Source organism: Lathamus discolor, chromosome 2 (assembly GCF_037157495.1).
Source record: "Lathamus discolor isolate bLatDis1 chromosome 2, bLatDis1.hap1, whole genome shotgun sequence".
NCBI classification, from domain to species: domain Eukaryota; kingdom Metazoa; phylum Chordata; class Aves; order Psittaciformes; family Psittacidae; genus Lathamus; species Lathamus discolor.
Genome location: NC_088885.1, coordinates 4,161,089 through 4,187,515, shown reverse-complemented (window position 1 = coordinate 4,187,515; position 26,427 = coordinate 4,161,089). Strand labels below are relative to the sequence as shown.

At 51.1% G+C, this 26,427-nt stretch overlaps 1 protein-coding gene across 1 annotated transcript; it reads right to left on the bottom strand.

Moving 5' to 3' along the window:
• Nucleotides 1-719: 719 nt before the first annotated feature.
• Nucleotides 720-16,112, bottom strand: TGM4 (transglutaminase 4). Its single transcript, XM_065665506.1, has 14 exons — nt 16,005-16,112; nt 10,726-10,914; nt 10,514-10,620; nt 10,057-10,186; nt 8,952-9,070; nt 7,465-7,572; nt 6,808-6,982; nt 6,434-6,572; nt 6,080-6,183; nt 4,967-5,218; nt 3,486-3,833; nt 2,352-2,521; nt 1,878-2,014; nt 720-1,060 (listed from the first exon to the last, which is right to left on the bottom strand). Exons 1-14 carry the CDS (start codon nt 16,018-16,020, stop codon nt 919-921), a joined length of 2,136 nt encoding a protein of 711 aa, XP_065521578.1. The 5' UTR covers nt 16,021-16,112; the 3' UTR covers nt 720-918.
• Between the last annotated feature and the right edge of the window lie 10,315 nt (nt 16,113-26,427).

The window sequence follows — 26,427 nt, the reverse complement described above, 5'->3', positions numbered from 1 at the left end:
AGGTGGCCTTGCAGGGACCCAGGATGCCATGGGCACAGGGGCTGAGGCAGCCTGACCACCTTCTGGGGCCCAACAGCTGCCTGGGTGCTCCTCCAGGGGTTTCCCAAATCTTTGAAACACAAGGGAGGGTCAAACCCCTGCTTTTTCCTTTTTCCTCCTCCTTTTCCTTCTCCTCCTCCTCCCTTTTTGTAAGCTGGTGTATAAAATGATTGACCATCCTTGCAAGGGCTCACACACCGTGTAGATGAGGCCTCAGTGCCATGGGTTAGTGGTTGTCTTGGCACTGCTGGGCAATGGCTGGACTGGATGAGCTTGATTCTGTGGTTCTCTGATGACACACTTCTAGGGAAGTACTGGTAATGCTGCTGCAGATTGTACTGCTTCCAAAACATGACCCAAACCCAATTGGGTAGGACAGGAAGAGGATAAATGAGAAATAGGTTTTGGAGAGACTGTGCCAGGTTTGCTCTTTCTGTTATCTAAAGACAGAAAAGGTGCGTGCCCAGCTGGGAGCAAGAGGGAATCACACAGGAGGGACTTGCTTAAAGCATCTTTGAGCTGCCCATGATGCAGTGATCTCCCTGGTGGCCTCCCATGTAGGACCACAGCCAAGTGGCTGCAGAACAGCCCTAGGCTCATGCTCACCATGGCTGAAGCTGGCACCTCCATGAGCTCCAATCCCTGGCCTGAAGTGGGAGCCATACGACCCAATCACGCCATCGATTTTAACATCTTTATTGAATCACAACTGCCACCAACACAACTGTGCCCTTTTAATCAGTTTAGTTGACTTCATGGGATTTTTGCTTTTTACTTTGACAGTACTATCCAGCAAGGAAGGAGGCAGGAAGTGTCTGACACATGCAACTCGGTTAGAAAAGGCCTTTAGTGAGAGGCCACCCCGCTGAGGCACCCATCCTACTCGACAATGGTGATGGCCTTCTCTGTGGAGATCGCTTTGATCTGGTTCGAGGTGAGCTTGGCTACAATTTTCTTCTCTCCCAGTCTGGTTGGAGTGCAGATTACTTCAGACTTAATGATCCTGCCAGGCTGCACATCCCTAAGGACAAAGGAAAAACAAGTAGTCCCAACATGTCTGAAGGGGCTACAAGGATGGAGAGGGACCCTTCATCAGGGGGTGTAGTGATAGGACAAGGGGTGATGGGTTCAGACTGAACCAGGGGAAGTTCAGGTTAGATCTAAGGCAGAAGCTCTTCCCTGTGAGGGTGCTGAGGCGCTGGCACAGGGTGCCCAGAGAAGCTGTGGCTGCCCCATCCCTGGCAGTGCTCAAGGCCAGGTTGGACACAGGGGCTTGGAGCAACTTGGTCTGGTGTGAGGTGTCCCTGCCCGTGACAGGGGATTGGAACTGGGTGACCTTAAGGTCCTTTGCAACCCAAACCAGTCTGGGATTCTATGATTCTATGAGTTATGGTTCTTATTTACTGCTCTCAGATCATTTCACTTAAAGAACCAGTGGCTGCCTGTGTTCAGGCTGTTTCCCTTCTCCCAGCACCAAGGTGCAGCAGGAGGGTCTCAGCACAGTGGTGCTGGCTGATGGTCCCAGTGATCCTGGGGATCTTTCCCAGTCCTCCCAGAGACCTAATTTAGGGCTTCTGAAGGAAGCAGCTGTGTTCACAGCGGCTGGGCAGCACCCAGCATCACAGCAGGAACACAGGGTGAGCCCTGTTGTGGCCAAACATGCTGAGCACATCAACCTCTGTGTGGGTCTTTCTTCTGCACCCAAATGTGGTTCAGATTCAAGCGCAGGTTGCAAAGGGGCTGGTTACTCCAAATCCCCCAACTGCTTCTTCAAAGGAGATTAAAAAGAAGAAACAGAGTCCTGACATTCTCGTTTCATACTGGAGTCATCTCCTTACCCCTGATCAAACATTGACATCTTAAATATGCCCAAGCCCTCCACCAGCAGCTTGCAGTTGTCCAAGGGCATGTTCAGCTTGTTCTTGAAGATGAAGGCACAGGTGAATTCCTTGTTCAGTTTGGCTGTTTCTGGCATCTGGCAGAGGAGGAAAGAAACAACCCCAAATACCAGGGATGAGAGGGGTAATAAGGATGCCGGAGCTGATGTAGGATTGCTCCTCACCACCAGCATGGTGGAGGACAACCACTCATATCCTTTCCACCCTCCCAAGGCACCGTGTCCTTCGGGAATGTTAACATCACCATGGTGTTACAGTGAGCCCAGCTTTACCCCTCATCCCTGAGGAGCCTGTCTGGTGGCTGCTCCTCTCTGGATACATTCCAAACCCACCTGGACACATTCCTGTGTGACCTGCCCTGGTTGATCTTCAGAGATCCCTTCCAACCCTAATGGTTCTGGGATTCTGCCTCACCTGGACGGTGATGGGGGGGTACTCAAAGTTCATCGTCGTCTCCTTGGTGAGTTTGTCATCTGTCTCTTGGACCTCGGCAATGGCAGTGATGTGGATGAGCACTTCATCTTCCACCGATGCCAGTGTCTTCATGTATGTGTCAGCTGCAATGTTCAGAGGGACCTGCACCTCTGCAGAGGAGAAAACACAGCTTGGGGGCTTCATCACACACCCAGGGATGGGGTGGCAGTCAGCTCTGGTGCGGGTGTGGAATGAGTTGTATGCATAGAATCCCAGACTGGTTTGGGTTGGAAAGGACCTTAAGATCATCCAGTTCAAAGCCCCTGCCATGGGCAGGGACACCTCACACTAGTCCTGGGGTAATGATTGGACTTAAAGGTCTTTTCCAACCTGGCTGATTCTATGATTCTAAATCTCCCCTGTTTAAGTTTAAACCCATTACTCCTTGTCCTGTGTACGTATGAGAACGCTCAGCTACCACCAGCAGCAAAGACTTTTAATGAGTGACTCACACTTGAAAGGACCAACTGCTGTTAATTATTCTCACTCATCAGCCTCCTGTTTAGCAAATCTCAATCGCAGTGCTGGGGATCAGGAATGCAGCACAGGTCACTCAAAGACCCGCAAGGAGCAGCAAACAGCCCTTGGGATCAGCCAGGAGGTTGACGTTTTCCTGGGTGAAGGGTTCCGACAGTAACACTCAGCATCACCACCACCAGCTCATCAACGTCAGAGTGGCAAGAGCAAGAACAAGCTGAATTTTCCTGCCATCTAAATCCTGTGAGGGATCTGATGCATACACGTACACCCAAAGCCTGTGGTGGCATCTTTGAGGCTCACACAGTGAGAATGGGATGTAGATGCTCCAGCACATGCCACTCACACTGATGTATTTCTAACCATCTCGTTGAAGCTGCAGCAGAGACAGGGCCTTCATGGTTCGGTCCCTGCTGTGGTGGGATCCCAGCCTATAACTGAGGCTCCTAAATGCTGTAACAACAGAGCTAGGTGGCAATTTCTGCTCTTTGTGCCCTGCTCTGCTCAGATAGTGAAGCTATTATGAACGAGCTCAAGTGAAGCCCCAGCCTGCCACAGTAAAGAGTCCATAGAACACAGCAAGCTTTCTGTGCCTACCAGATTTGCCTTCAAGCTTGACGGTCTCCTTGACATGTCCAAGGCTGGCCTCAACTTTCCCAGTATAGGATTGCAGCTGGCAGGAGCCGGCGAGATTGATGGTCCAGGTCCCGGGAGCTGAGGTCTTCACGATGATGGCCAGTTCAAAGGGATTGCCAGGGTACAGAGCTGCTTTACTGGTTATCTCGAGCTGGAGCCCAGACTTGGAGACTGTCTCCTGCAGGACCGTAGGCTTGGGGTCCACATGGCGCACGGTCAGAGATGAAGCGAAGCGTGCACGAGGTACTATTCCTGAAGGGCGGATGAAGGAGGAAGCTTTCTGCATGGATTTCCTCTCCTCTTCGGAGCCTGGATGAAGACAAAAGATGGGTAAAAGCTACATTTGGGTGCCAAAGAGGGACTCCATCAGGGACTGTAGCGATAGGACAAGGGGTGATGGGTTCAGACTGAAACAGGGGAAGTTCAGGTTAGATCTAAGGCAGAAGCTCTTCCCTGTGAGGGTGCTGAGGCGCTGGCACAGGGTGCCCAGAGAAGCTGTGGCTGCCCCATCCCTGGCAGTGTTCAAGGCCAGGTTGGACACAGGGGCTTGGAGCAAGCTGCTCTGGTGTGAGGTGTCCCTGCCCATGGCAGGGGGTTGGAGCTGGATGATGTTAAGGTCCTTTCCAACCCAAACCTGACTGGAATTCTGACTCCTAATACAGAACCACCTTCTCTTTATTTATGCTTCTGCTTCTGAGCAGGGAGGATGTCAAGGCATCTCCAGCCCAATGACCCTCTTGGTTTATGCTACCATCAGATCTAACTGTAGCATTTTGGAATGGAAGAGTGTCCTAAAGGACATGCTTTTCAAGGATGGATGCTCTTAAATTTTTCAGCCTAAGGTTTTCCTGCTCCTCACTAGGAAGGGTTTAACAGTCTAGCCCAACATGGCTGCATCTGAGAACCGTGGGGAGGGAATGTGGGGGTTTTTTGTTTCCAGTACGGTTTGGGAAATGGAAAGACAAGAAGAAGAACAATGAAGAAATGAAGCAATGGTGAGTCCAACCCCTAGGGTGGTCACTCTGCCCATTTCTTTCACTGCCTGCAAGCTTGCCTCTAGGTTCATTCTGGGCATGAAGATACACAGGAGCAATGCTGCCTCTCTCCGGGTCTTATACACAGGGCTTGGCATCGCAGCTGCCTCTGTGGGTGTTTTCTGGAGACAGGCCAGAGGTCTGCTCTTTGGCACTGTATGGGAGGTTTGGATGGAGCTGAGGAGCAATTCCTGCCCCAGAGGGTGCTCAGGCATTGGCACAGGCTGCCCAGGGCAGGGCTGCAGGCACCGGCCCTGCAAGTGTTCACACAGCGTGGAGACGAGGCCTCAGTGCCATGGGGCAGTGGTGGCCTTGGCAGTGCTGGGGAATGGTTGGACTGGATGAGCTTAAAGCTGTTTTCCAGCCTGATTGATTCTGTGACTCTATTTTAGATGATGGGGCAGTTACCTTCAGGGAACTTGTACTGCCAGGTGATGTCTTCCCGCTTGTCCTGCCCCACGGCTTTTGTGCTGATGTTCATGCCGATGCCTTGGGTCTCGGTGCTAATCCTGATGTACTTATCCTTGCCGTTCACCTTCCTGACCACCCAGTAGACTTTGTCAGCATTCACTTCTGCATACACAAACTTGCTGTCGAAGGGCAGATACACATCCCCTTCTCGGATAGCCTTCAGCGGGCAGGGACCACACTGGAAAATGCCTAGAAAATGCATTCAACAACACTTACCTTTCCAAATACGAACAAAGCCTCCAGTTTTTGTTCCAACCATCAGACCCACTCAAGCTGGAATCTGTGGCCATGGCTCTTAGTAGTAAATGCTCCTTCAATTCAATCATAACTCCAAAAGTCCCCATGTATCCCATAGCTGTTTGGGCTTTTTTATAGGTGACCAGGGTCTACTAAGAGCTTTTATATGTTTCCCCCCACTTAAATAAGTTTAAGGTTTGAAAGTCACGGCTTGGCGATGAGTCGATCAAGTCCAGCCACTTGTGTTTGATCTGGCAATACCCCACTTCCTGCACAGCCTTGAGGATTCATGTTTTCTTTCCCACCTCCAAATTCCCTGTATCTGTGCGGGGAGGGTAGTCACTGATTTTGGCAGTGGCCCCTTTCATTTCCCAACGAACTAACTCATTACTTCCACAGGAAAGCTCTACAGAAAGCATCTTTACAAGGGAAAGCTGTGTCACCTCCTAGTGCAGATCGCTTTGAGTCCTCAACTTCACCTATCAGAGGATGGTGGAAAGAGAAATCAGCTCTGATTTTCCAGCTAACCTCTGTTAGCTCTGTGCGTGTGTGCTCTCACCTCCGAAATAACATTCTGCTACAGCTCCTGCATTCTCCACAGCTTCCTACAAGGTTGGTTTTCTGCCTACTGAGATGCTGTTCCTCCTGTGCCGGGCTGAGACAAGAGGAGTGGGATCTCCAGCTTTAGGATGTTGCTGCCCAAGTACGTGAAGATGTGCATGGGGAGCACACGCTTTGCTAACTGGGAACTGTGGTTTCCATGTCCCTGCCTCCTCTGGGAGTTGCTGAAGAGCCTTTCTAGGCAAACCCTACCTTGACTTTGCTCCTGAGGGGTTGCGTCGATTGCCTGCCAGCCATCAAACCCCGCGGGCAGGTCTGTCCGCTTCATCCAGACATCGTTCCACACGTGGAAGTTCCTGCGTGCATTTGGGTTGGAAAGGAAAGGAGTGAGACGGAAAACCCACAGTCTTCTCCCTTAATTCTTCAGTAAGGGCAGGTTTAATGGGGATTTGTGTGTAACCCTGTGAAACCCCAGGCTTTCTCTCTGTCTCCCAGGCAGCAAACCCAGAGCAGTAGGGACATTCCCGAAGCAATTGCTGAGGCTGGGAAATGAGGTGCTTTGGGATGGGAGGGGGGGTAAGAAGCGTCAGCCCCTTTTGTCAGTACCAGACAGAGTCGAGGGACATCCCGTTCAGCTTTTCTCCCAGTTCGTTCAGGTAAATGTCCACTCTCAGGTTCTCCTCCGTGTCGTGTGCCGAGTTGAAGTTACTCACGCAGCGGGATGGGATCCCCAAGCAGCGCATCACTGCGGCACAGGCAAAACACAGCGTCACCAAATCACTCGGGCTGGTGTGTGCCTTTGCTCTAGTGTGAGGTGTCCCTGCCCATGGCACGGGGTTCGGACTGGGTGAGCCTCAAGGTCCTTTCCAACCCAAACCACGCTGGGATTCTGTGATGACTCTTGCACCCCCGGTGTTCAGAGGCACAGTAATTTGGCTTATTGGCACCGTAATTAGGGAAGGAGACAGGTCACCATTTACCTGTAGTGAGGACTCCTGCGAAGACCCAACATTGACCATAAAGGACCGGCTGCTTCGTTTTGTAATACTTCTGCAAAATAGAGACACTCCCGATCCAATCCAGAGGGGATGTCCCTTTGTTGTAATTCCCTGACCAGTTCCCCAGCAGGACACCGTTGTCATCATTGGCATTAACCTGTGGCCGCACAGATGCAAAGGAGAATGATGCTGAATAAGGCTTAAACCCAGGGTCTCTGCTCCACAGCCCCTTGGCAGCCAGCGAGACTGCTTGGAAACCCATTGCTCCCATAGAGAGAGGTGCCGCCACCGCTCAGGGAAGCCAACATGCACTCTGCGTCTTGCATCTGAAACCATAGGGCTCCGAGAAGGGTCCCACCACAGACAGCAGTAACCCCCCAAAATACAACCTTTGTGTTGGCCCTCCCTGAGGAGGGACAACCACTGGGGCAGCAGCAAGCTCTATCTGTGGCGATGGGGAGATGCTGTGTATCACTCGCCTCTTCCCTCCACCCACAATGGCTTTCTCATTGCAGTTTCCCAAAGGAACCCATCTCAGGTGCATCCTGAAATGGTGTTCGAGGCCCCAGGGGAAGAAGAGCAAGTGAGAAGTAGGAGGGAAAGCTGGAGGAGCAAAGCACTTCTACAAGAGAGGCGTACCAAAGCAGACATGGCTCTGGACACGAACATAGGATCCCTTCTATTGCTCAGCTTGAGCTTGCTTTTGTCCAGCAGATACATGCAGGCGTCCAAGACGAACTCCTCAAACTGTTTTGGAGAGAAAAGGGAGACATGTTGATAGGCTGCTCTAAGCCAGGATTTGCTCAAGTTTATCCAAGCACTTGGAGGGAATTGTCTGACCCGTTCTAAACGTCCTTTATGGTATGGAATTTCCAAGCCCACAGAGCTTCCAAAAGGTACTCTCTCCAAAGGAGGGCTTAAATGACCCCCCCACGCCCCAGGAGACAGAAGCAAACACAGTTGGACCCAGCAATCTTTACTCCTGTGAGCAGCCCTATGTCACCAACGTCATCTCCCTGCAAATTACTCACAAGAGTAATGAAAGTTTAAGAGCACTGCGGATTTTCAGCCTATTGACACAGGTACGGAATGAACCCCGCGGAGAGGAGGAAAAGATGCAGAAATGGAGATTATCATAGCACAGGATTCCTAACTAGCAATTGCTGATAAAGCTCCCTGAGGTTCAAGTCATAGAGATGTGAAACATCTGATCCAACGAAGCTCGGCGGAATAGCAATCTCAGTATCAGTATTAATTCCCATTGCTTAACAGCAGAATAAATATTAGGATAGGAGCTGCAGTGTGGCCAGTGCCCTTTGGCCCTTTGTGGAAAAGGCATCAGTGTGAGCACTTTTGCTGGGCTGTCTGTATCCTGCAGCTTGAAATCACAGGCTTATAAAACAATATAAAGCGATTAAAAACAAATAAAGAAACCCCAAGCAAACAGATCCCAATACTGTTTGGTAGGAATTCTGTGTGGATAGAGTGTGAGATGCTCTGTTTGGGTGCCTGTGTGCTTCCTATGGGGTGCAAATAAACCTGCTCTGGCATCTCCCTCTTATCGCTACCCTGAGTGCATTTGTCATTGTACTCTATGGAGTTATCTCAGAGGCAGCATGAGGAACACCCTTCCTGGGAGGGCGGGATGCTTGTGTCCTGCATCCAACAGCTCACCTCGAGGCTGGGGAAGGCACCACTTGAAGGATGACAACCTCTACCACTGCTTTTCCCCTTGTTCTTTCCCCATCACGATGCAACAAGTAAATAACCAGATTTGTTCGCCCTCGCCATGTCTCATGAGCTGGGTCCTGACAGCTCCTGTGTTGCACGGGAGAGGGGAGGACCCCTTCTGGGGATCTCTTCAGCCAGAAATGCTCTGTTTGCACATCCTCTGCCAGGGGGTTTGTGGTCTGACTGTTACCATGCCACTGAACCCCGTTCTCCAGCTGTGGATGGCGAAAACACTGAAGCACACAGGTTACTGCAAGCAGGTGAAGCTGGCAGGGCTGCTCAAGCACTTTGAGCTACTCATGGGATTAAACTGCTCATAGCTCTGATTCATTGAACTGAATGCCTAAGGCAGACAGAGCAAACAAGGGTCATAGCACCGGCAAGTGCTGCTTTACCTGCCCGAAGTTCCATGGTCTGTTGTAAATGCTGTATGCAGACCCAACGTAGATGTAGCCTGTGTCGTTGAGCACGTACTCCTTTCTCTGTGCCTCATCAGCCATGAAAACGACATCATCTGGAGCAAAAGAACCCTCAGTGTTAGGTGGTTTGCACACGGTAGTCAAAGCTTTCCTTGGAATGCTAACTGGAAGAGCTGCTGGTCTGGGACATTCACACAGATGATGACCAGGCAGCACTCACATTTCTTTTTCCTATCATGGAAAATTTTCCTCTAAGACTACCCTTTAATTTACTCCTGTAGGTCTATTGCTATGTGACCAGTGTTTTATTGTAGCAAAGAGCTTCCAAACGGTTTAGTTGATCAAGCTGGTAGCAGAGACGTGGGGGACTGATGCCAACCAACAGCACACTTTTTTGTCCCATTACTTTTTTATGTGGATTTTAAGCCAATGCAGTCATAGAATCGCAGAATCCCAGACTGGTTTGGGTTGGAAGGGGCCTTAAAGCTCATCCAGTCCCAACCCCTGCCATGGGCAGGGACACCTCACACCAGAGCAGGTTGCTCCAAGCCCCTGTGTCCAACCTGGCCTTGAGCACTGCCAGGGATGGGGCAGCCACAGCTTCTCTGGGCACCCTGTGCCAGCGCCTCAGCACCCTCACAGGGAAGAGCTTCTGCCTAAGAGCTCAGCTCAGTCTCCCCTCGGGCAGGTTCAAGCCATTCCCCTTGGCCTGTCCTTGCAGGCCCTTGTCCCAAGCCCCTCTCCAGGTTTCCTGCAGCCCCTTTAGGCACTGGAGCTGCTCTAAGGGCTCCCGTTAAGGAGCCTTCTCTTCTCCAGGCTCAAAGGATCTCACTTAACCATAGTGCTGATGCAGGGAAAGAGACAGGGGTGACAGAGAGATGTCCCTTAATCCAGCACTGAGGACTCCCCGCAGTGAGGAGGTGTGTCATTGCTATCACCCTGCTTCCCGCTGGCTCCATGAGGATGCTGCTCATGATGTTTTATGGGGATTAAAATGAGAAATGGGAAAGAGAGCAGGAAAAACGTGAGGAAAAGCTCCCAAGGGAGCAGTGATTATCACTGTGGTTGCAGGACCACTCACCTTCACACCAAGGATTGAACAAAAGGTAGACTTCACCATTTTCTGGCTTGTAAATGTTATTTCCAGTCTTTACATTCAGGGTGTATTTTCCCACTGGGGCCATGGGTGAGCTGGTGACAGAGAGTAGGCACTGGGGAGGCAAGAAAAGAGTCAGCATGATGGACCCTCCATCCCAGCCACAGGCACAAGCACGGTCCTGCAGGATGAGCAGAAGTGCCAAAGCTGGCAGCCGAGGGCGTCTGGGCAAGGAGAGAGGGGAAGGATGGGATGGGTGCATCCAGTGTGTGCAGTGCGGGAGCAATGGGTTAAACAGGATTAAACAAGGCAAGGCTGCTGCCCACCCAAAGTGATAGGGCTAAGGGAAAGCAGGACAGGGGGAGGAGGAGGATTTGCTCTGTAGCTCCCCACAGGCTTGGCATTGCTGCTTCCACGCAGAAATGCTTCCCATGGGCTCTACCTCTTTGCCGCTGCTCCTGATGATGGAGATTTGCCACCTGCTGAGATCCTCCTCCCGCCTCGGGTTCAGCGACATCAGGGTGCCCCTGGATCTCATCGGGTTTTCACCTGGAAACAAAGCCAGCACAGGATGCAGGAGGGCTGCACGGGTCTGCAGTGACCGGACGGCGCTGCCAGGAGAGCATCTCCCGACGGCCATGGAGGAGGACTCACCGATGCTGAAGTGCAGCGAGAGCTTGTCGGGAGCCTGCAGCTCCCTGCTGAAGGTGAGCTGCAGCTGGAAGGGCTGCCCGCGCCGCACCACCAGGTTGCTGATGGTGTAACCATCCGTGTGGTGCAGGCGGCAGTTCTGGCTCTTGAGGAAGTCGAGCCCAGCGACCTTCAGGTCGCTCCCTGGAAAGCCTTCAGCAGGAAGGGAGAGGGGGAAGGAAAGAGATTGGTGGTGAATTGCTCAGCAAAGACGGTTTTCTTCTTCTTAATGGAGCCCCATGAGGCACCAAAACATCTAAATGTCAAGCGACATTTGAATGGTGCAACTGTTCATGTATACATAGATATACACAAATAGTATGGTATCATATTGTATGCTATGCTGTACTGTACTACGCTATACTACACTACAATGTACTATACTACGCAACGCTACACTACACTGTACTAATATAATAGGATATGTGGTATGATATAACATAACAAAATGTAATGTAAATGTAATATATGATGTAACATGATGTATTACATATATATAATCTATGATGTAACATGATGTATTACATATATGTAATCTATGGTGTAATATGATGTGTACATACATGTAATCTATGATGTAATATGAAGTATTAAATACATGTAATATATGATGTAGTATGAAGTACTACATATAGGATGTAATATGATGTAACATGATACATTACAATATAAGGCTTTGAACAGCCTGGTCTAGTGGAAGGTGTCCCTGCCCATGGCAGGTGGGGGTAAAACTAGATAATCATTGAGGTCCTTTCCAACCCAAACCATTCTGTGGTTCTATGATTCTCTTATGATCATATCATTATGTATAATTGATAACACAACATAACATATGTAGCATAACAACTACATGTATGTATATAGAGATACAGAGACAGTTGTGCTGCTGGGACAGGTTACAGAGGCAGGCAGTGGTGAGTGCTGCATCAATCTGCCTGTACTGAGGGATGCCTGACCTCTGCACTGGCCCTGGGCAAGTGGGGAATGAGTGACTTGAGGGAGGTGGAGGCAGAGTGAGCATCTCTGCCCTTGCTGCAGCCAAGCATCCAGCCAGGCATCCCAGCACTCCTGTGCACAGGCAGCTGCCTGCTGTGCTCCCTGGGGCTACTTCCCCACCGGTTTGGCAACCCATGCCTGCTGACCCACTGCCTACCCTTGCACACTGCCCGCAGCCAGCTCCACAGGACAGCCAGGTGCATGACAGCACGTTTTGTTGTGATGCTGGAAGTCTTGCTTCTGTCAAAGTCTTGCTTCTCCCTCAAAAACCAGAGCAGGGAAAGCACATCTGCACCCCGCCACTGCAGCTGCATCCCCCAGCATCTCACACCACCAAAGCTCCTGACCACCACAACATCTCCATGGGCAGTGCCCATGGTCCTGCCACGTTCCTGAGCTCTCTCCCTCATCTACTCAGCTGCTTTGCTGTTGGCACCTTGTCAAAGCCAGGGCTGTGACAGCAACTTCTGTTTGCTGTATGTCTGTGCTGTGCTGAACACATGGAGCATCAGCTTTCTGAGTGCTACAAATGGTTCTTTGCTATTGCAGGTACTAAAACAAGTAGTAGTAGTAGTAGTAGTAGTAGTAGTAGTAGTAGTAGAGACATATGGAGAAAGCACTGCTTGCCAATGCACATTCAGAGGTGATGCTCTCAAGCAGCCCTCAGGCAGCTTAAAAATTAAACCTCACCCTTGGGACTTTAATCTCAGTGTAATCCCCTCTGGTCAAAGATCAGCTTTATAGTAGTGCTGAATGTATTATTTATGATTATCAAATAATAGCTAACAGTAGCTTTAGTAGCTCCTTACAAAACACAGCACGTCATAGAGTCAAGCTGGCAGTAAACTAAGTGCTCCAAAATTCAGCTCCCATCAGCTGCTGAGACCCCCCAGCGTCTCAGGTTGCCAAAGGCCTGGAATATGGGTCTCTTCAAGACACTGAAGCTGATGTTTTACATTTCCACCCCAAAAATTAGTCCCAAGTCATATAACAACAGTCACTGACCAACCTCTCGTGGAAGTCTGAATACGTGGATTTTTGCAACTTGGTTTCTCCTGCAGTGCAGGTAACCAAAGGAGGGTCTGGGGTCAGCTGTGCTGGAGAAATGCTACCTGCCTGGAAGATGCTAAACATGGGGGGCAGAGCACTATAAAGTATAGTGTGGTATGGTAGAGTATAGTATGGTGTGGTGTATGGAGCACCTCTTCTATAGAGCCAGGCTGAGAGAGCTGGGCTGGGTCAGCCTGGAGAAGAGAAGGCTCCTGAAGGGGAGCCAGTGCCTAAAGGGGCTGCAGGGAACCTGGAGAGGGGCTTGGGACAAGGGCCTGTAGGGACAGGCCAAGGGGAATGGCTTGAACCTGCCCGAGGGGAGACTGAGCTGAGCTCTTAGGCAGAAGCTCTTCCCTGTGAGGTTGGAACTGGATGAGCCAGATGGGAGCGGGGCCAAAAAAAGCCCCAACACCTCGTGCCCAGCAGCTCCTGGCTCAGGGCTGTGTCACAGGAGTGGGGCTGCAAGAGGCACAACGTGGGGCTACACTGGAGCAAAGAGAAAGCCCTCAGCTTTCAGTGCCGACGGGATGTTGGGGCACTGCCTCAGGCTTTGGGAGGCTGCCCTGGGAGGTGTGACCGGGAAAGCCGGAGCATGCCGGAACGTGGCTGAACTGTATTTCTTTGGGAGTGTCTGACCTGTCTCGTACCTGCCCATTAAACACCCTTAAAGGATAAATTCCATGTAAACAGCGGGGAGTAACAATACCGCAAAAGCAATTGGCTCAGGAGTGATTCAGATGAAGACCTGGGAGAGTCAGGAAGTTCAAACCCGCTTACGTTAACCCATAAATTAGCAAATCAAAGGCATAATGGTGGAAGGGATTAATTCGGCAAATGCCATGACAGATTCGCACGGCAGCAGGCAGCCCTGCTAGGCCGAGCTCAACGAGAGCCGTCCATAGAGAAGGCTGCAATCTGCCGGTAGCCGCTGCGGCACGAGAGATGGGGCAGGCTGGAATCAGTGGCACGCTCCCACTGACACCTGGAAGGCAGCAGCCTTGAGTAAAGCAGACCAAAGGACCCCCACCGGATGACTGCCTCCGTATGTTTCTTCTTAGGAACTATACAAACCGTATCCATCTTCATTACTTAACAGTTATCAGTGGTACAGCAAATACAGACCGAAAACTGGCCATCACCTTTCAAGGGATTTCATTTCTGCTTGCTTGCTGCCTGCCAGATGCCAGCATCTGGCTGATGTTTTGCACGACGAAGTGGAGGGGGGGGATCTGTGTCTGTGTTAATGTCAAGAAACTTCAGCTGAAATAATGGCTTAACCTTCTGGAGAAGGATGAAGGGGAAGTGCCTCTTCCTCAGCATTAACAAATCTCCAGCCACCAAAGCTGCTCAGCTGTGCCCCCTATGCAAACAGTGGTGCCAGGGTGAGAAGCTCCCAAAACCAGCCCTGGTGATGGCAGAGGGCTATGGAGGAATGTGGGAGCTGAATGCATGGGACGGCTGTGGGAAAGGGCTCTGGGGAATCTGTCCCTACAGCATTTCCTAACTCAGGGACTGCATTTCCATCCCCTGTTTCTGGACATTACCAAGGTTGAGGATGCACAGATTAAGAACACAGACAACAGCTGCCTTGGAACACAAGGCATGTTAAGGTCCTTTCCATTCCTAACCATTCTGTGTTGTAGTGGTGGGCTGCCAGTCCCGGGGTAATGGTTGGACTTGGTCTCCAAGGTCTCTCCCAACCTGGCTGATGCTATGATTCTAGTCTATGATTCTACGCCCTGAGAGTGCAGCGTGCGGTGCCAAAGACCTGGCCGCAGTCGCACTGCACCGATTCCTGCATGAACACACACGTGGTACCCGGTGATCCGAGCGGCTGGGCTCCAGCCAAGCTCCCTGGGCAGCCCCTGTGTGCCACTTCCAGCTTCCTGCCCGGGGCACGCTGAGAACACGCCTGCTCACGGTGCAGAGGCTCGCGTTGCAAGAGGCTGTGCTCACTCCTAGGGCAAGCCAGAAGCAGACCCGAACCTCAGCCGTTCTCACATGATTTTGTTTCCTTTCTTTCAGTAGAAATTTCAAGGCGGTGATTTTATTTTCATCTCCTCATTCCATGATTTATCCCTTACGGAGCTCCTTTCTGCACTACCCTGCTGGCCCCATCGCGTGGCTATCTGCCTGGGAGGACGTTCGGAGCTTTGAGTGATCACCCAGGACAAAACCAGGGACGTTACTTTGCACTGGTAAGAACCTGAAGCCTTTTTTCCACGAGGATGAGGTGATGTGGTTTAAAAAAGTATATTAGTGCGGAGCAGAGCATTTGTAGCTGGATTCAGTGGGAATAAGGGAGGATAGGATGGAAGTGGGATGAGAACTGTAGTTTTACAAGAGAGATCAAAATCTGGACACCTGCATTTACTCCCTATCCTTGCCCAGCCTCCAGGCAAACACTCTCACAAACCCCAGCGATGTGAAATCGCATCCTAGAGATGCTGCTGTCCAAGGCTTCCTGGGGAGCTTCAGCTCATCCACACCCAGAGTACTAAGGCATGAACCGGAGGGGATCGGAGCAGTGTCAGGACATCATTCCCCTACTGATGCTGTGGAGACCTGCTCCTGGCTCCCCACATGTGGGGTTCTGAGCATCCTGGGTCTGGCTTCAGGAGCACAACCAGTGGCGGTGGCTCTGCAGTGCTGAAGGAGTGACTCAGGCACCTTTCTGGGTAGGTGCAGGATGTGCTGGCAATAAGCCAGAGCTCACATCCAAATAAATCCTCTTTCCAGTTACTCTAAAACATCTGTCAGAGGGTATCAGCCATCACTGAAGAGTAATAATCTCCATCATTAAGTAGCCTGAATAAAAGGAATTCCTTTCACCTTGACACAGGACAAGTTTACAGAAGCCGCATGAATTGCCCATTACCACTGATGGATAGAACCAGATGTTGATAAAAAGCGAGTTGCATTTCACAGCTGGCTTACTGATCTGTCAAGATGTAAAGGTCTTTTCCAGCCTAGTGGATTCTATGACTTTAAAATCAGAACTTGCACAGCCACAGCAAACCCACCCCCCCCGAGCAGCGGTGGTACTGAAACACCTTCCCCCAAGGTGGAATACCACTGAGCACATGGTCCCCTATGGCAGTCAGAGGGGTGAGAACTCTCCACTGGAACTGGAGCTGCCCGCTGGAGACCTGCCGAACCGCACATCTAACACAGGGCTATGGAGCAGTGAAACTCACCAGCGTTATTGCTCATGGTTCCTGCCAGCGTTCCGACCCGAGATGCCCGCGATGCTGCTGCTGAGCTCCTGAGTAGCCTGTGCCACTTGCTGCTGAGCGTGGAGGAGGAAGGCAGGCTGCCCTTTTATCAGTGTCTTGCTCTGAGGTGTCAGCAGGGCCACTGCCAAGGGGAGGTGTTTAGAGAAAGGAAGTGCCTATGGAAAAAAAAGCCATGACTGCAACTCCCTGTGCACATAGTCAGAGGCTGGGGAGCAGCGAAACCCAAATCCCGACTCACATGGAAGGTGGATTTGCACAATCAGATGACAAGTGGACAGACCCTTCCCTGACAAACGGTAAAATCATGGGCTGGATGAGTAACAGGAATGCACCTATGCCCCAACATCCACGTTACTGGGGCTGCAGCACAAGGGCTAACTTTACAAGGAAGCCCACAAACACTTAATCCATAGGAAAACAAAGCTCCCCATTGAGACCAGTCTCATTTCCTTTGAAGATAATGAGACTTCTTTCATTGCATTTGGGACAGAAACACTTGAAGCTGTGGGCTAAAAGCATAGAATGGTTTGGGTTGGAAAGGACCTTAACATCATCCAGCTCCAACCCCCTGCCATGGGCAGGGACACCTCACACCAGACCAGGTTGCTCCAAGCCCCTGTGTCCAACCTGGCCTTGAACACTGCCAGGGATGGGGCAGCCACAGCTTCTCTGGGCACCCTGTGCCAGCGCCTCAGCACCCTCACAGGGAAGAGCTTCTGCCTTAGATCTAACCTGAACTTCCCCTGTTTCAGTCTGAACCCATCACCCCTTGTCCTGTCACTACAGTCCCTGATGAAGAGTCCCTCTCCAGCATCCTTGTAGCCCCCTTCAGACCCTGGAAGGCCAGCATCTACATGTGTGAGGTGGAAAGCCCAGGGATCCTGGCACTGGCCATCGCCTCCTGGGGTCGAACAGACACCAAGGGAGATTGCCCACGGGATGGGAAAGAGGAGAAACAGACATGTCCAGGAGGAGCAAGGAACGTGGTGGATCAGGAGCTGTTTCCTGCCTGCTCTTTGCTACAGCTGCACCAAAGGTCTCTGCCCAGGAGGTGGCTGTATCCCATGTGCCCCACTGCCACCGCGGTCCTCAGGATGACCGACGATGGAGAGATGAATCTACCCCACAGAGGGGAGAGCTGGTGGCACACAGGCCAACAGCCGCCTGGGCACAGGGACTAGAAAGAGATACAGGTACCCCAAATACACCGAAGTGTAGAGGTGTCTCAGCCATGAGAGCAGCCTCAGCCCCCTGATGCCTCCCTCCATGGCAGCAGACCCTCAGTCTGGTCCACCAAGATCAATCTGTGAGGCTCATGCATCTAAATGCAGGATCTTCCTAAACAAGACCTCGCTGTGGAAGCCTTCAAAGGCACCGACATTTCTCCATCAACTCACGTGTTTACCTTGTTTCATTTGGTGCCGTGATGTCGGTGCAAGCTGGGTGCTGAGTTAGCACATCCCACCCTTGGAGCATGCCAGTGCTTGCTGGCGGGCGTACGTTGGGTGTATGTTGGGTGTCCTTACCTGCGAGCATGACTAGCGCATCACAGGGCATCCGGGGTTCAGTACACAGATGTAATCTTACAGGACATCTCCATGAGCATCTGAAGCACCGCGTTCTCAAGAGACAGAGCATCGCTCACCATTCAGCACCAGACAATGTGCTGGCAATCACATATTTCACTACTGCAAACACCCACTACAACCCCAATTCACCTTTCGGCATTGCTTTTACTCTGCTTTTCTTTCCTCCTGCAAGGCGAAAGAGTTTTGTTTAGAAACAGCATGGGATGAGGTGCAGCATACATGGAATGTCGGTGCAATAACATAACCAGTAGTACATGCCATCTGAACATTTATGATGTGCATTACTGGATTCCACTTAATTGCAGCAACAGCGTAATCCACTTCATCTCAACACTGACAGTAGCTTTCTAACCCAGTCTCAACCTGTTATAGATATATATACATCTATATCACTCCATGCTTGGTTGGAGGCAGCTTAAATAGTGTTGACACAGTAGCCCTACAGCAAAACCTACAGATTTCTGCCAACGGGAACTGGTTCATGTTGGTAACACTCCCCTCCTGAGATCATTTTGTTAGGTGTGAGCTGGAGGGTCAGTGGTGCAGTCAGGGCATGTATTCACCCAGGACAGTTCCGTTTCCAGCACTATAGGATATTGCAAAAGGCTGATTTCAACAGTGTGCATGTTCTGACCCTCGATCTGACCCTCAGATTTCGAGGAAAGATGTAGAAGTGGAACGTGTGTGGGTCCTGCCCTGCCATGAACTCACTCCACCTTGGAGAGTGGTTGGCCTTTTCACTGTCTACAAGACTCCTTGGGTTATGCCAGCAGACAGCACCGAGTTTCCAGTTCTCCTTTCACTGTGTGCAGCTGCTGCTCTTGCCTGCTCCCATTATCTTCTTCAGACCGGTAGCATCTCGACACAACGGCACTAAACTTGCCATATGGTACAACTCTCCTCCATGAGATTCCTTCCCTGGCTAGTACAAGCTCGCCCTGCCAAGAAAGGCCATTGAACTTGGATACCTCCAAGGCAGCTGTTGGCAAGCTCTGAGAAAAAAAGGTACCAACTGAAACTGCAGGAACTTCTTTCAAAGCCATGGTTTCAGCTCGCTTCGTGTTTGCAGCCTGTCCTTCCTACAGGCAAACCTCCTTCCGTCTCTGCTGGTGCGAGTGGCTGGCTGTGGTTCAGCAGCATGGCTTTGTTTCCTCCTCCTTGGTGAAGCTATGAGAGACAGCAGCCCTTTTGCACTTTCCCCCCCCAGTTCCAACAGCCAGTCACTTCCATCTGTCTCATAAAAGTACATTCTTGCAATGAACACAAGCAGGAGACCGTATCTTTTTCACAAGCCATCTCCAGCCTATTACCAGGAACTTCAGCAACTCACTTCCCAGCTTGCAAAATCAAACACCAGAGGCTATCAGCCTTATCTGCACCTATCTGCTGCCAGGTAAGTCACCTTATTAGCTGGTATTAAAACACAAATAAGATCAGGATTCCGCAGTGGCTGCTCCCCTATTTACAAGCTTGCCCTTTGTCTCAGGTTCTGTTTTAGTCTGTGTACCAAAAATGACAAGAACAAATCAAACTACCACAGCATGACCACAGGTATCAATGCCAGGTAGGAAAGACATTAATTGTAACCCAATCCTTAGCTTCATGTTTTTATTCACTTGAAATCCCGTGTCTAGTCATGCCTTTTGTAACAGCCATGTATGGACTTACATGTTTTATCACTATCTGAGGTTTCAGGCTGCTTCTGTTTTGTCTTCTTTTCCCCGTTGTCCAGTCAGAGTTTATGGTTAAAAGAAAACAGGGATCAAAAGCACCACAGGTTTCCTTTTTGGCATTCTGGAAAGGTGAACCCATCCTCTCTACCTCCCCATGGACTTGCCCTGAGGCACGTCTGCCAACGTACCTGCATACGGCCCGTGAAAGGGTCCTTAGGGGCACCACAGCAAGAAGGTGCCCTCCATGGACCACAGCAGGCCTGTGTCCCGCATCCAGTACGTGTTAAGTCCTTCCTGAGTCACAGCCTGGGAAATGATAAGTGATGGGGAATCTTGGGGGGATAAAAAGAGCACAAATCCACACGGATGGAGAGCAGCTGAGGATCTGGTCCATTCTTTTGAGCTGGACCTTATCTGAGGTGCTCTGAAGGCTCTCCCCTCCCCACTTCATTAGGCTTAGAATCATAGAATCCCAGACTGGTTTGGGTTGGAAAGGACCATAACATCATCCAGCTCCAGCCCCCTGCCATGGGCAGGGACACCTCACACCAGACCGGATTGCTCCAAGCCCCTGTGTCCAACCTGGCCTTGAGCACTGCCAGGGATGGGGCAGCCACAGCTTCTCTGGGCACCCTGTGCCAGCGCCTCAGCACCCTCACAGGGCAGAGCTTCTGCCTTAGATCTAACCTGAACTTGCCCTGGTTCAGTTTGAACCCGTTACCCCTTGTCCTGTCACTACAGTCCCTGATGAAGGGTCCCTCCCCAGCATCCCTATAGCCCCGCTTCAGACACTGGAAGCTGCTCTGAGGTCTCCACGCAGCTTCTCTTCTCCAGGCTGAACAGCCCCAATGTTCTCAGCCTGTCTCCATACAGGAGGTGCTCCAGCCCCTGAGCATCCTCGTGGCCTCCTCTGGACTTGCTCCTACAAGGCTTGCATCTCAGTCATGAGGAATTTCCCAGCAGTGAGACACATCTCGTCCACGTAATGATCCTGACGTGCTCGTGCTGCCGTTACTCTGAAAGGAGAGTTGATTCGATCACTTCTCACCCATGTTCACCAACTATTGGCTGTGACAGTGGCCTGTCAGCTACACCCCGAGGGCATCCCCTGTTACCAGCAGGCAGATTCTCTTCTAATCTTACATGAGCCAACTTGTGGCAGGCAGTTGGATGTCGGGGGTTGATGCAAGATGGCCAAGCCCAGATTTTAACTGATTCCATGTCGTCTGACCAAAACCTGGTGATGAGTTTCTCACAGGCAAATACCAGAGAAGTGATTGATGCCAACAAAATTATTACGGAAATTCCATTGTTTCCTTCTCACTGAACCTTGAAAGAGGGGATTTGGACCTGAAGTTCAGGGTGTAGGTGACTAGATTTGGGCATTTACCTCCAGAAGGAATGAATACTGGATCGAGCAGTGCCCAACCCAGCACCACCCAGGCAGTCTGCTCCCAAAGAAGGCAAAGACAGGGATAAAACAGAGACCATAACTACACATATACCACAGGCAGACTTATGGCTACTCAGGCAAAGCGCTAGTGTAGCCCTGAAATAGAGCCATCAGAGGAAACTGAGGTTTTAGGCCAAACCACCTTGGAAAAATAACAGTAAATCAAAATGCTATAATGTTAAAATACCTTTTCTGGTTATTTTTCAGTATTCCTTTCCCATTCCCTGGCTGAGGTGCAAGAGGCAAAATTCCAAAATCGACCTAAATATAGGGAGCAATCATGTGCGGAGGTTGAACTTGGGATTCTTCGTCAGGGACTGTAGTGACAGGACAAGGGGTAACGGGTTAAAACTGAAACAGGGGAAGTTTAGATTGGATCTAAGGAGGAAATTCTTTCCTGTTAGGGTGGTGAGGCACTGGAATGGGTTGCCCGGGGGGTTGTGAGTGCTCCATCCCTGGCAGTGTTCAAGGCCAGGTTGGATGAAGCCTTGTGTGGGATGGTTTAGTGTGAGGTGTCCCTGCCCATGGCAGGGGGGTTGGAACTGGATGAGCTTGAGGTCCTTTCCAACCCTAACTGTTCTGTGATTCTATCAATCAAGCAGATACTATGGCCCTCAACTTTGGTACAACTGTGGCACTGGAGACACCAAAATAATCATGTTTCAGTGCTGAGAGGATTAAGTTAGTCATTGGACTACAGTGATGTAGTTGAAGATGTTCCTGCTCTTTGCAGGGGGGGTGGACTAGATGAGCACCAAAAGGTCCCTTCCAAACTACTCGATGATTCTATGACTCAGGATAAGGCACTTCTGCTTTTCAGCACATTTCGTGCTGGAAACAACGAAAAAGAGATCTCCGTCACGTCACCGCTTCCTGTTACCAGCTTTGGGTTTTCATGCAATTGCTCCCTTTTTGAACCCGAGCAAGGCACAACTTCTGCTGCTTCCTGTGGGCTGGGAGTGCTGCAGCTCCATGACACACTGTAGGGGGGAGGAAGCTCCTCTGGTTTTGAAGCAGCCAACAGCCATCCCAGCTGAACTTTCCCCATGCAACCCACGGTCTTCTCAGCCCCCATGACAAAACAGCACCATCTCCTTTCCACACTGAATGCTCCCAGCCTGCTCACTCGCTCTTCACCCCTTTGTGTGTGAAGCCTCCCACCCCACTGAGAGACCTGAGATGGGGAGAAGGACCTTCCCCCCGCTGTGCAATCCCATAGCCCGCGGTGTGTGCTTGGAAAGGCTCCAGTGGGTGCAGTTACTCCAGGGCTGTATCCACCCTGCTGCCACTGACCCATGAACTGGCTTGGAGTGTGCATGTCTGACCACACTGACTGCAGCGTGAACACATATCCATAGACTACACCTAAAGCAAACAATACAAGAAGGTACGAGGAAAAATAAAGCAGAAGAGGGTTGCAAAAAAAACTAAATGGTAAGGGCAAGGAAATCAATAGCACAAATATTGAATCAGGGATAAAACAGTTTATCCATGTATTAAAAAGCCGCCTCCAAGAACAAGGAAAATACTGACAGAAAACTCTCCCACCTCCAGGATATGTGTTTGGTTGCGAATGTCTGGGTGAGAAAACAAAAACTCACTTGCCAGTGTCTTCCAGTAACACTTTGTTCTGCAGGGGTGGTAGAATAGCTTCACCCATCTGCCCATGGGGGTCTGCATGCTTGTACACATACCCATACGCAGAGCCTACAGGCAGCAGGTCAGGCTGTGCCTTGTCACATCCCAGCATCCGGAGCACGGCTGAAATCACTGCGTGGTGGGGAGAACCAGGAGGAAGAAGCTGGACCCACGCAGCACTGGGGATCCGGCCATTGCGCTGTGTGGGGCCAGACCCAAGGCACAGCGGGTGCAAGGGCTTTGGCCACCCCTGGACATGCGGATGTCACATCAGTAGGTTGGCAGCCCCCTTGGTATGGTGGGAGCAACGGAGGGCAGGGATCTGTGGAGGCTGAGAGCTGGAGTTGTTCAGCCTGGGGAAGAGGAGGCTCCTTAAGGGAAGACCTGAGAGCAGCTCCAGTGCCTAAAGGGGCTGCAGGAAACCTGGAGGGGGCTTTGGACAAGGGCCTGTAGGGACAGGCCAAGGGGAATGGCTTGAACCTGCCCGAGGGGAGACTGAGCTGAGCTCTTAGGCAGAAGCTCTTCCCTGTGAGGGTGCTGAGGCGCTGGCACAGGGTGCCCAGAGAAGCTGTGGCTGCCCCATCCCTGGCAGTGTTCAAGGCCAGGTTGGACACAGGGGCTTGGAGCAAGCTGCTCTGGTGGAAGGGGTCCCTGCTCATGGCAGGGGGTTGGAATTGGATGAGCTTTAAGGTCCTTTCCAACCCAAACCCTGCTGGGATTCTATGGTTCTAGGAACTGATTTGGCCATTTGAACCTGTGCTGGTTGAGGTTAACACAGCCCAGCTGCAGCACCAACCAAAGCACCAGGAAACCTGGACCTTGCGGCACTCCATCCCATAGCTGCACTCCAGTAGCAGCACTTGGCATACACAGGCCACTTTCTGCCCTGCTGAGCAAACAACCAGCCACTCTGCTTGCCCCCTCAGGGTTTAAGGAAGAGTGCTTGCGAATGGCTCTACTAGTTGCCAAGTCTTCCTAAGCAGCTCCTCGGGCTACTGCATGCCCTTGAAGTCCTGAGGGCTTGCTGGCTTAGTGCCTCCATTTGCTGGAGAGAGATGATGCACACCCTGCTCAACCCTGCACGGGTCTTGCATGGTGCTGAGGCTCCACTGCACGCTGCAGGGATAAAGCCACGACAAAGGGAACAAGTGGGAGGGGAGGGCAGTAGTAAGTAGGGTGGGGTAGATGGGGCCAGCACTTTTGGGAAGGGCATGACTTGAACCCGTCGTTTAACCTCGCTTGGCTCAGAGGTCACTATGAGCTGGGGATGGGGCTTGGCCATGGGAGCAGCTCATGTCCTCCCCTGACACAGCGAGCATAGACTCATAGAATGATCCTGTTAGGGTGGTGAGGCACTGGAATGGGTTGCCCAGGGAGGTTGTGAGTGCTCCATCCCTGGCAGTGTTCAAGGCCAGGTTGGATGAAGCCTTGGGTGGGATGGTTTAGTGTGAGGTGTCCCTGCCCATGGCAGGGGGGTTGGAACTGGATGATCTTGAGGTCCTTTCCAACCCTGACTATTCTATGATTCTATGATTTGGGTGGGAAAGGACCTGAAGATCATCCAGTTCCAGCCCCCTGCCATCTCTGCTTCTGCAGTGAGAGCTAAGAGTCAAACCACGCTGCCAGCCTGGCACCTGGCCTGCTCTCCTACATGCGCAGGGCCTGAACATCAGCCAGGGCTTTGAACCTAATGGTTTTTGGTGAGTTAAAACAACACTTAGGGAGAAGTGAGCACTGCCCCAGGGAAGGATCAGGTATTACAAATGGCACATGTGCTGCTGCCAAGCACTGCTTCCTCCTGCCGAGAGGAGGTATGCTGAATGACTCTTCAGGACACTCCCGAGTTAGGCAACTCACAGGCATGGCTCTGATGGGAACCTGTGCTGCACAAGAAAGCTCCCTACAGCTGCCTGACAGGAGGTTGTAGTGAGGGGGGGTCGGTCTCTGCTCCCAAGGAACAAGGGACGGGACAAGAGGAACCGGCCTCAAGCTGCACCAGGGCAGGTTTAGATGGAGCTGAGGAACAATTCCTGCCCCAGAGGGTGCTCAGGCATTGGAACAGGCTGCCCAGGGCAGGGCTGCAGGCACCGTCCCTGCAAGTGCTCACACAGCGTGGAGACGAGGCCTCAGTGCCATGGGGCAGTGGTGGCCTTGGCAATGCTGGGAACGGTTGGACTGGGTGAGCTTAAAGGGCTTTTCCAGCCTGGCTGGTTCTATGGTGCTGTGTGCTTGGAGAGGATTTACAGCAGAGCCAAGCTCCACTCCATAGAAACAGCCAGTACAAGGAGTTATCTCTTGTGAGTTTCAAGCTGGCCATAAAGGGAAAGAATGGCACCAGGATGTTAACTGCCCAGAGAGGCAGCAGAGCCTCCCCCGTGGAGGTTTTCAAGGCTCCCCTGCTCACTACAACCTCCTTTCTGGACTAATATCACGTTAGCCTGAGCCTCCCCATCTCCAACAAGTCCACATCCCTCAGCCTCTCCTTGTATGCCCCTACTCGGTATCATAGAATCATAGACTCATAGAATGGTTTGGGTTGGAAAGGACCTCAAGATCATCCAGTTCCAAACCCCCCTGCCATGGGCAGGGACACCTCACACTAAACCATCCCACCCAAGGCTTCATCCAACCTGGCCTTGAACACTGCCAGGGATGGAGCACTCACAACCTCCCTGGGCAACCCATTCCAGTGTCTCACCACCCTAACAGGAAAGAATTTCCTCCTTATCTCCAACCTAAACTTCCCCTGTTTAAGTTTTAACCCGTTACCCCTTGTCCATTCCCCACATCCCTTCTAAACTGGAACGTGGGGTCCATCACTGGAAACAACACAGTGACTACATCAGGTCCCTGAGGACATCACCCGGACCAACTGCCCCTGCCAGCCCATATGGACATGCTCTCCACTCTGCCCATGAACCAAGACCCCATTTCAGATACTAGACTCAAGTCACTAAACTTCTTTTGGGTGTTAAAGTATTGAGAACCAGCCTTGTCTCAGAAAGGGCAAGGAAACACCCAACCCAACAACCATCTTCCACCTGATGCTTTGCAGTCTAAAATACTTTGTTCCTTCCTGAGGACCACATTTTCGGAAGCACTGTGTTCTTGCAACCCTTTCCTTTCAGATAGGAGGGGTTTTTTAGAGGCAAACTCGTGGCTTTCCTGGGAAGGCTTTTACCACGGACTTGAGGTCACCCCGGATTTTCCTCTGATAAAACAGAGTGAAAAAGAGTTCTGGTACCACGAGCACATCAGGATCAGTTCGTTTGCTCATAACTTCATGTTTTTATTGTGCCAGCTAAGGTCAGAGCCACAGCACCACACTTCTGGCTTGTTGAGTCACCATGAATGACTTCCTTCTTCAGAAACACCCCACCACTTGCAACATTTTAGTGGAATTAAGTGTGTGACACCCGTGCAACAGGATCAATATTGAAGGTCTCTGAAGGGTCAACACAGGACATCAAATGCCTTGAAAACTGCAAATACACCAAGCTTGGCAGAGCAAGCCACTGATCTTATTGATTGAATCTAGTTCTACTACTTAACACCCAGGCAAACACATTACCCTTCAAGTTATATTTGATATCCCCTGTGACCAATCCTCCAAGTTTCAGTTGCCCCTTGCCAGTGACAATAGAGGCATTTCTCAGGTTTTATGCATAGTTCCTTATCTAATCAAACTAAGCTTTAAGGTTCGACTGCAACTCCCATTTCATTCGGCTTTGTTCTTTGTAAAGGCATCCAAGGTATTATTTACCTTAGAATACAATGCTCTTGGACCTTGTTTATGCAACAGGTATTTCAAATGTTTCCCACCATTAACCCAAGAATACTTCAACCCTCATGAGTGACATTGGGAGTGTTCCTGGTAACCTGCACTGAACAGTACTGCTCCTGTGCTGCTTGAAGGGTGACAGGGAATAGCCCTGCTCGAGGAAAATCATAGAACCACAGAATGGCTTTGGTTGGAAAGGACCATAACATCATCCAGTTCCAACCCCCTGCCATGGGCAGGGACACCGCAC

Excerpts from the sequence above, each read along its gene's own strand:
- TGM4 (XM_065665506.1), bottom strand. Across the intron at positions 5,219-6,079 it reads CCCTCAGGAGCAAAGTCAAG|GCATTTTCCAGTGTGGTCCC; the intron begins GTAGGGTTTGCC and ends TGCATTTTCTAG. Across the intron at positions 2,015-2,351 it reads ACCCCCCCATCACCGTCCAG|ATGCCAGAAACAGCCAAACT; the intron begins GTGAGGCAGAAT and ends CTCCTCTGCCAG.